This window comes from Thunnus albacares, chromosome 22, assembly GCF_914725855.1.
Source record: "Thunnus albacares chromosome 22, fThuAlb1.1, whole genome shotgun sequence".
Lineage (NCBI taxonomy): Eukaryota > Metazoa > Chordata > Actinopteri > Scombriformes > Scombridae > Thunnus > Thunnus albacares.
In genome coordinates this window covers 24,064,957-24,075,396 of record NC_058127.1, presented here as the reverse complement: position 1 = coordinate 24,075,396, position 10,440 = coordinate 24,064,957, and the positions used below count along the sequence as shown (strand labels likewise).

Below are 10,440 nucleotides of genomic sequence, written 5' to 3'. Positions count from 1 at the left end.
ATTTATTTTGATTTAACTTTTAAGAATAGTAAGTAACAACCAACATTTTTTCAAGTTTCCTTTTTGCCAGAATTTTGAAGTTTGCTAACAGCATTGTGGATCAAGTCTTGAATAGAGAGAAAGTTTTTTCATCCCTCTTTTCATCTATGTATTGACTCGTCACTTAGTTTCTTTGGTAAAACATCTACAGTATGAGACTGTTAAATTTGCTCAGAAGACACATGTTTTGTGTTGGAGTAAACAGACATTAGCAGTTTGAAGCTATAGCTCTCACAGTCATGTTGTTTAATATGAAAAGAGTCTTAATTTACCCAATTTCAATTCAGAGCAAATTCATCTTAGTTATGTGAAGGTCAGTTGAATGGGATTATCTAATGTAACAGGTTCAATGTCAAAGTTTGTAAAATACATGGCTGTCAAACTAGAAAGAGTTTCTTCTGACTTCCTGTGCATTAACATGTGTATCCAATCCAGAGCAGAGTACCTGATCCTCGTCTTTATGATTTCAACACTGGCAGCACAAACACAAACAGGCAGATGACTCAGCAGTTTCATCATTTTTGGACACCAGCCTCTTGCATTCAGTTTCTTCACATCCAGTCGTCATTTTACAGATGTGGAGCAGTGTAAGTACAGGAAGAACTGCGTGGAGACTGACGCCAAGTGGCTGCAGGCCAAAGAAGAAGAGCTGATGATGAAGCTGATAAAGAGGGAAGAGCTGATGAAGAAGAAGCAGGAGATCAGGAACCATCTGACTCATCTAAAGAAGGAGAGGAGAGAACTGCGCACTGCTGTGGAGGCTGCTGCTGGTAAGACACATAGACTTCTGTTGAAAAAGTGCTTGTTGTTAAATGACAAAGCTTTATTGTGTTTTAAGATTCAATCCAAAAGTGTTTATAGCTGTTCAAAATTGAAAGTCATCATATGAAGAAACAAGTCTCGAATGTGGAAAAAGTTCTCAAACCTCTCCATTGAAGATGTTACCATGTACAAGTTTATTAACATGATAAAAATCCTATCTCTCTTTCTCCATTAGGCAGACGTCATGGCTCCCTGTCGGAGCGACTGAAGAAGGTGGAGGATGAGTGCAGGCAAAGGGAGGAGGAAAGGGTGAACCCGGAGCTGGAGCTGATGAAGGTGAAGGAGAGTCTGAAGAAGGCCCTGAGTGGAGGCGTCACCCTTGGCCTCACTATCAAACCAAAAGCTGGCTCCTCTGACCTCCAGGTCAGAACACTGAGCTGTACTATGCTGTCTTTTACTGCCCTGTGGTGCGTCATTACTCCCACAGCAGTTTACATTCAACTGCAAACAACTACCTGCATGCCGCCATTACCTGTCTAATTTTTTCCGTCTGTGTATATGTGTGTGTGTGTGTGTGTTTATATGTGTGTGTGTGTGTGTGAGTGTGTGTGTGAGTGTGTGTGTGTGTGTGTGTGTGTTTGTAGTCACTGGTGATGTTGTGACAGACCCAGGAGTCTTCTCCATTCTCCAGCTGTGACACCAGTGACGCTGACTCCTGCTCCCTGCTGGTCAACAGTGTCTCACTGCTCCATCGGCAGCAGGGCAGCCAGAAGGCCTCACCAGTCCGTGGACACGTCCTCAGGAAGACCAAAGTCAGAGCTCACAATGTAGACTGGGACCAGACTGATGTATAATGGTTTGCAATATACTGGACCAGTGTAGTACCTGTAGTACTGGAAACTGTGTTAAGTCACAATAACTAGTATATGGATCAGCAAATAGGGAAAGAAGAACATCACACTTGTGGCAGCAATGCCACGCCAAGCTGTGTGTCAGGGTGGAGAGAGGAGGAGAGGAGGAGCAGTGTGTCAAACACAACACACTAGAAGTGAAGCTATTCTATCTTTTTCACTTTTGGATAAAAATAAGTTTGTGTTTGTGGTTTGAACATTTAATCCACTACAAACTCCCCTTTAAATCATTGAAATCCTGCAGCACATGGTCATCAAGCCAAGTTTTATTTAGATTTTTTTTATTTATTCTGACAGGTTTGAGGCTAGAGTAGGCAAGTGCTGAAAATGTTTGTAAAAATAATCTTTTTTGCTCATTTTCCAAAACTATTTTCTTCTATTATTTTCTGTGTTGTACAACATTATGTGCATATTTGGCTGCAACGTCCGTGGTAGCTCAGCTCTGTGAAGCACATTATGCTTCTTCCTGGAATGAAATGTATGATATAAATAAAGTTTTGTTTGCTTTCTTGATAATTTCAAAGTCAAATCCATGTAAATGTGGAGCATGCAAACTAAGTGTGTGTCTCTGTTTGTTTGTTTTGCAGGAATGGGAGCAGAAGAACAGCACATAAACCTCTCAACTCCTCACATCAATCTCATGTTATTTCCTCTTTTTTTCTTTTTAAGAAATTGTGTTTATATTTATTTAAACTGTTCATACAGTCTGAGAGTGTTTTTGAGGACACAAGCATAGCATTCACATGAACCAGAACAAGTTGCCTGTTTTAGTAAACTGTAAGTACCACAACATACAGACATAACAACCTTTTGAAACTTTTATACTATGGAGCATGTTTAGTGCAAAAACTTTCTTCTTGAAGCAACCACCAGTCTCTTTGTTTCCTTTTCACTTAAAATCTGATTCAGTTTGGGTTCAAAAAGGTCAAAACCAAGTATTTATTTGTAAATGTTTAAAGGAAAATACTAGCTTCCCTTTGTTTATTTATGTTGATATATTTAAAGTGTTTTACTTACTATATATTTGTGTATGTGTATATATATATATATATATATATATAAAGAGAGAGAGAGAGAGAGAGCTTGATGACTTCAAAATCTTGCTGTCCAATATGTTTCAACATGCCACAACCTGAGGGACAGTGAATGACCCACACACACACACACACACACGCACACACACACACACACACACACACACACACACACACGCACACACACGCACACACACGCACACCCACATGCACACCCACACACCCACACACCCACACACACACACACGCACACAAATACATGCATAAGATATACTATATGTAATTAATATATATCAATCTTAATGTTGGAGAAGTACCACTCCATTCTTCAGAGACATGCTGTACCCTCTGGTTTGCATCTTTGTGGAGAAGGATTCATACTGCAGCAGGATAATGACCCCAAACACACCTCAAAGCTTTGCAAGAACTACTTGAAGACCAAAGAAGACCAAGGAGTCCTGACTGTCATGGACTTTCCTCCACAGTCACCTGAACTCAACCCCATTGAACATTTATGGGGACACTTGAAGACTGAGAAAGCCAAACTTTCTGTGACATCACAAGAAGCTCTTTGGAACATTGTCAAATCCTGCTGGAATAACGAGGCTCATCAGGTTTTCAACAGACTTGTGGAGTCCATGCCAGCTGGAGTGCATGATGTCATTAAAGTAAAAGGAGGAAATACTAAGATATTCTGTAATTTATGTACATTTTTCAAATCATTTGTAATGAAAGAAATAGTTTTACATTCAGAACAAATGCAAAATAGAAGTATCTTGACTAGAGGTCTCAGACTTTGGATCCCACTGTACATGTACATCCTTTTTTTTCATTTTCTGGAGTCTCAACCTGTGTGGAATCTTAGGAAGCACTTGTGTTTGTTGGTAATCCAGAGATGATCATCACACTTTCTGCACTTTGCATAAGAAATACAATATATTTGTATGCATCTATTCAACCCTTTAGACTATAAAATGTACTTGTGTCTGTTATTGCCAGTGAGTAGTAGATAGCAAAAACATGAACCAGATCATCATTTTACACAATAAAACATCACCATCATTTAGAATGTCTTAATATTTACACTAACTGCACTAATTATGTCTCGAGGCAACGCATGAAAAATCCATAGACTGTAAAAAATATGGACATAGCCACCGTGACGTCACCCACTGGTTTCTGAAGTGTGGTTTTGGAACTCATAGTGGGCAGCTCTGGCCGTCACCATCTTGGCAGTGCCTGACTCCGTCTAACTCCTAAAATGTGCAAAGACGAGGAGCTGAGGCAGACTGAATGAAGCCTGGTTGCTGAAACAAGCCACCTAGCGGCTAGTGACCTGTCCCTCAAAGTGGCTACATCCTTAATTATGCATAACTTTACAGCTTAATAAAATTTAAACAGGCGTGTTATGAAAAAAAATCATCCCCTGTACAGTTGTCATGAAAGGGGAAATTAGCTATAGAGACCAAAACCGTTTTTTGTACCAGGCTGCTGTAAAGTTGGGCATTTTAACATGGGGGTCTAAATAGTCCCAATGAAAACTGAAGGCAGAAATCTCAGAAAAACATAAAGACAAATACGACTGAAACTCTGCACACTAGATACGACTGGAGGTAAGTGAGAAATAAAATATATATATTTTGTAGTTGGGATGAACTGATCCCTTCAAATCATCACCTTTATACACATCCAGAGTGTGACTCTGAAAAAACAGCTTCAAAAATACTCTGTGGGTACTTTACAATGTTTTGGAGACAAACATTTACATACTTTACAATACGTTTTACATACAGAATGCAGCAGAACAGTGACTTTTGCCCCTAACAGAGAAGAGAAGCTGGTGTTGTATTTGACTAGATTTGCCTAAGAACAGCTAATATAGAGGTAGAGTTTCCATTTAATAGTGAACATCAACACACAGAGACCTCAGAGCAGCATCATGATGGAAAGGATCTTGCTGGGTGTCCTGTATCTCTCAGGTCAGTGAAATATTTAAAGATATAATATGTAACCTTTACACATTGTAATGTCTAAAAACAACTAGACCTTTGTAATATATTTTGTTGAGTTGTGTACTTACATCATCCCAAATGCTTCCAGCAATGTTCATACCCAGATAAATCAATAATTTTAATCAAGGTAAGTTTCATTTGGTCGGCAGTTAATAGCATCATATCACCTTTGTATGTATGTCAGTGTTGTGGTTGTCTGCCAGAAGCTGTGAATAATTGACTTTTCAAGCCACATTTTTATGATACACTTTTAAGATCTTGGTTGTTTTTAACTATATCTTTTGACCAGATGAAGGATTTTAGTCATCGGATGTCTGGATCTTAAGTTATCAGAGAAACAAGCTGAGCAAATGTTAACAGCAGCTCAGCTCTGGACGTCTTGTGTCTGTTGGGCAGTGTGGGAGAAACACTGATTTTTAACGTGAGACTGCTTTATTCAGTGTTTTTACTGGTTTTAATTGTTTTGGAGAGGAGGAGACCTCTGTGGATAATTTGGCTCCTGGTAAAAACCTCCTGAACAATGAACACTGAAGGAATCCTAACAGGGAGAAGCTGACTGCAATGACTGCAATGGTGGTTATTTCACAATGAAGACAACAACTCCCATGATCCCACACTACTTCATGATGTCATCAAACTGTATTTCATTATTGTTTTGATTAAGAGACCACTAGCAGCAGAAATGACATATTGTGTGTAAATAATGTCTAACAGTGTTTATTATTTCATTATACTGTAATACTCAAAAATGTTAGAGTCACCTCACATGTTAAAAAGTGGTGTTTTCCTCACAGGCTGGTCCATCTTCTCCACATGTCGTCTCCATCAGTACCACTTTGTTGCTGAACCCATGAAGTGGACTGAAGCTCAGACCTACTGCAGAGAGACATACACAGACCTGGCCACCATTGAAAACACTGAAGACATGAACCAACTCAACAACACAGTTTCATCTGCTGGTTACAACAGTCAAGTCTGGATTGGCCTGTACAGAGTCGTTGATTGGAAGTGGTCAGATGGGTACAGAGGGAGTGGAGATGAATATAGGGACTGGGCATCCAATCAACCAAGTTTAGGCACTGATAAACTCGGTGTAGTTATTGGAAACAGTCGTCCCTCATGGCAGATTCATTCTTGTACACATATACATTATTTCGTCTGTTATAATGGTAAGTACCCAGCTAAGCATTATTTCTTCTCTAATAATGATTATATTGAAGTTCAGCACTTCAAATCAAAGATTCATTTTTTCCCCAATAATTTATCTGCAGGAACACAGCTGGATCCTCAATTTGTTTATGTGAATCAACTAATGACCTGGTCCAATGCTCAGCGGTACTGTAGGGAGAACTTCATAGACCTGGCCACTGTGAGGAACAACACTGAGAACCAGCAGATCCACAACTTGGTGCTGACGAAAGACTGGACATGGATCGGCCTGTACGGAGATCCTGACTCCTTCCTTTATAACTGGTCTGATGGCAGTGCCTACTCACTCACCACATGGGGTGATAAACATTCAGTTTCAGGATCACTCAGATCAATGATGTGTGGTGTGCAGGAATCAAACCAATGGACATTTATGTCCTGTGGAGAGAGATTTCCATTTGTCTGCTACAGCATCCCTGGTGAGTGGTTTACTGTCCTTCAGTGGAAGCCAGAGAATGCTGCATAACTTTAGCATAAATCATGTTTGAATGTACACAAAAAAATGTGCTCATTCACTGTAATGAATTAAATATCACAGAACTAATAGGACAGCAAATGAATGATTCATTTCTCCTCTCATTCTGTGTCTCAGCACCAGTAAAGAGGTGGGTAGTTAAGCTGAGGATGAAGGTGCAGGACTCCTCTGTGGATCTCAATGACCCTGCTGTGAAAGCAAACATCCTGAAAAAGGCAAGTCTCCAAAATCCAGACTGGGTTGGGGGCTGGTGTGTCTCAAACAGGTCTAGAATACTTGTTTACATGCTTATTCTGCTTGATGTGTTTTGCCACTATGAAGTTTGATTATATGTAAAAACCAGTGGGGGGTTTTAGACACAACAACAACAACACAATAGGGGGGATGAATGTTCCAAAATGGCTTCCATTTGTGTTTCCCAGTTCCAGGACAGACTGAAGGAGCAAGGAGTGAGTGGAGTCACCCTGAAGTGGAGAGAACAGCCTGATGGGAAAGTCTTCCACAAGGAGGGAAAAGAGGAGAAGAAGAAAAAAAGAAAGAAGACTGAGCTCTGAAATGAAAACCCAGCTTTACTTATCTGTAATCCATGTTGAATGTTGATTCTCTATCTGCTAACAATACACTATCATCAGCTTAACCGTAACCTTGACTACATCCTGTATAGAAGAGTTTTATCCTTCCTCATCAATATTACTGTGTGAAGTGTTTCAATCAAAGTCACTTTTCTTCCAAATAAAACATATGAGATGAGTCTTTGGCTTCAAGTTTACAGTGTGTGAACCAACCTGATAAAAGCAACAGACACACAGTTATGGCAGTGATTTATTGCAGAATAATAAAGTAATCTAGGTGATAATGGGAGCACTGGTAGTCTGCAAAGGCCTTCCATCCAAACTTTTGAAATCTGTCAACTTCTGTTGCTGCACTCAAACAAAAACACTTTAGCAAAAGGCAAGAGTACTAAGAAAAGACACAACTAACAAATGTATCAAAAAGTGTGAGTATCTTATATAGATAATATGATATAGGCTGATAATATAGGCTGACACAGCAAAATGTATCCACTTCACATTCCCTCCATGACAGCCAGTGGAGGAAGAAGTTTTTACATCCTTTACTTCAAAGCAGCAATACTACAATATAACATAAGTATGATGAGTAAAACGTAGTAGAAGTATAACAAGTGAAAATAGTGGTTGTGCAGTGATGTTAATATGACATTATTAGATTATTAATACTGATGCATCAGTGTGTGAACAACATTTTATTGTTGTAGCTGGTTAAGGTGGAGCTAGTTTGAACTACTTTATATACAGCAAACTTAACTGTAGGTAGTTAAGTCCAGTGGTTCCCAACCTAGGGGTTGGGCCCCTCCAAAGGGTCCCAAGATAAATCTGAGGGGTCGTGAGATGATTGATGGGAGAGGAAAGAGGTTAAAAGACAAGTGAAACACTGGTTTAATCTTTAATGTGTTGTATTTTATATCATGAGTGTTTTTATGTTAAATAAAATATTCTGTAAAGTAACTAGTGACTATAGGTGTTAAATAAATGTATAATATTTCCCACTCAAATATTGTGGAGTACAAGTGGCTAAAAATGGAAACATTCAAGTAAAGTACAAGTACCTCAAAATTGTACTGAAGTAAAGTATTTGAGTAAATGTAGTTAGTTTGTTGTCAGATGATGACAGGAACATGTCATGTGACTGAACACCTCTGTTATTTTACACACCATTGGACAAACTATGTGCTCCTACAAACATGGTTGTGAACGTCACACCAAACCTCTGTAAATATGTCAGGTCTAAATAATTACACACAACTAAAGAATATACAGATACATAGTGGGATTGTAGTGAATTATCAGTGACTGCATGAGCACATACTGTGTTTCATATTGCATACATGCTGAGCTCTCCACGTATCTGTGTGTGAGAATTAAAATGCAACACTGCACTCTTGTGTTTGCATGTGTATTGTTGGCTTCAAAGTGAGAGTCTAGTAAATGTGGGAACAAAGTGAGAGACAGACATGTAAAACAAGAGGGGAGGATGTGATTTGTTGTTGTAGTTTTACTGAACTACAGCTGATTGCATGTTACCCTTTAGAAATAATCTTACTACCATTGGATCATTTAAATCAGGGGTCTCAAACTCAAATTACCTGGGGGCCGCTGGAGGCAGAGTCTGGTTGAGGCTGGGCCGCATCAGGTATTCCACAAAAAAAGCTTAGCAGGCGCAGGCTAGGATAGCTGGCGCAAAAAAGGCGACTACTACCGGCTTGTTCATTATCCGCCGTGCTTTTGTTGTTGTAAACGTCGTCATAGAAACAAGTGAAACAAATGGCATCATAAAGAAATATCTTTATAATGTTTATTGTGCAAGGCATTAACTATAGAGTAAAATGTTTTGAGGAATAAATGTCTTTCCGTAAATGATTCACTACATTCCATTCACCCAAAAGATTTTTTCGAATAATTTGTCCATGAATGTCAGATCATTGCAGAGCAAACGTGGAGAACATGACGCCGGGACAGTGGGACACCATTATCCCATGGTTTGCAGCCATGGAGGCGTTATGTATTGGCTTTTATTTTCTATAATAACTCCATGGATGCAGCGGGCGCTGCGAAGCTAGCGGCGTTGTCAAATCAAATATGACGTGTGGCACAGCAGCATCAGCTGTACGGTGTTTTGTTACACTCTGTGTTTATGATCTCTGTCGGATGAACATAAGTGTGTTCATGAAAACGTAAATATTAACTTTTAATTCACTTCACAACGTGGCATTATGTGACAGAAATATGCATATACATTATTATCTGCCAGACTTATAAAGACGCAGATACACCTGGTTCTGTTTTTTTAATGTCACACACTGTGGAATCACATGCACGAGCCTCATTTGCTGTCACAGTGAGCCAAAAATGGATGTAAAGGTCTTTAAACCTCTGTTTGTACGTCAACAGTTGTGTCCGTTCCGCTCATCAGACCTCAGTGAGAATTACGCACAGGCTCTCCAACAGCTGATCATTACGCACGGCTGCTGTGGATATTTGAAACGACTTTACCCCTAATTTTACCCTAAAGTTCGTTCAGCTCCAGCTTGTGCAATAAAGGGACCCTCCACACACAACACAGTAAAGTGCCATTCATATAAAACTCACGGGCCGCACTAACATTAAACTTTCATATCAAGGTGGGGGCCACAAAATATCAGCCCGCGCGCCACGAGATTGAGATCCATGATTTAAATGGTTTGCTTGAGAAAACATCTGAAATATCTTCATTTTAGAGGAGTCATTGAACCTCTCCTGTATTTCTCTCTTTGTTGGTAATGATTTACTGAGTCCTATTGCATTTCTACATGAGATGCTTGAGAGAATTTGAGGAAGACAGATAACAGAGAGAGAAAATAAAACATGTATTGAGTTCAGTAAAGTGACTTATTTGGATGTAGTTTGGTTAAACTAAGAACCTGGAGTTTTGTATTGATTTGCAGCCTTGTAACATTTAGATGGGAGCTGTGTTTAGTGGCCTTTTGTTTGACACAAATGATAATGATGTAATAATGAACAACGCGCCTTAAACAGACTTAAGAACAGACTTTAATATATAATATGTATAAGTATGTTTTAATTAGTGTCTAATCAACTGAAAATAATAATTGTTGTGTTTTTGTTACCTTAGAATGAACCCTTTATATCTACATAGGGAGCAGGTCCCCTCCCTGATTTCTGCTGGACAGGTAAGAGTAACATTAAAGATTACAACAGAATGTAATATATATTTCCCCCCGCTGCTAATGGTTCAAAACCTAGATGATGTACAATGTTTATTAGCAGAACGTTTCCTTTAATACATTTTAACTTAATGTTTCTCTCTCAGAACTGGTTCTTATGACGTGCTGTCTGAACATGTCAGAAATCAAATAGTTGTTCAGAACAACTTCACTCAAAGGCAGAGTGAAAAGCCGACCGTCACAGAGAGGGGAGGGG

At 39.2% G+C, this 10,440-nt stretch overlaps 1 protein-coding gene across 1 annotated transcript in view; it reads left to right on the top strand.

Annotated features, from left to right (window-relative positions):
• The first annotated feature begins 4,666 nt into the window (after positions 1–4,666).
• Positions 4,667–10,440, top strand: part of LOC122974519 — a 13,650-nt gene continuing 7,876 nt past the window's right edge. The window contains exons 1-4 of the mRNA XM_044342555.1: positions 4,667–4,725; positions 5,553–6,414; positions 6,560–6,572; positions 10,157–10,190. Coding sequence (XP_044198490.1) covers positions 4,686–4,725; positions 5,553–6,414; positions 6,560–6,572; positions 10,157–10,190 — 949 coding nt within the window. The 5' untranslated portion in view covers positions 4,667–4,685. The remainder of the gene's footprint in view (positions 4,726–5,552; positions 6,415–6,559; positions 6,573–10,156; positions 10,191–10,440) is intronic.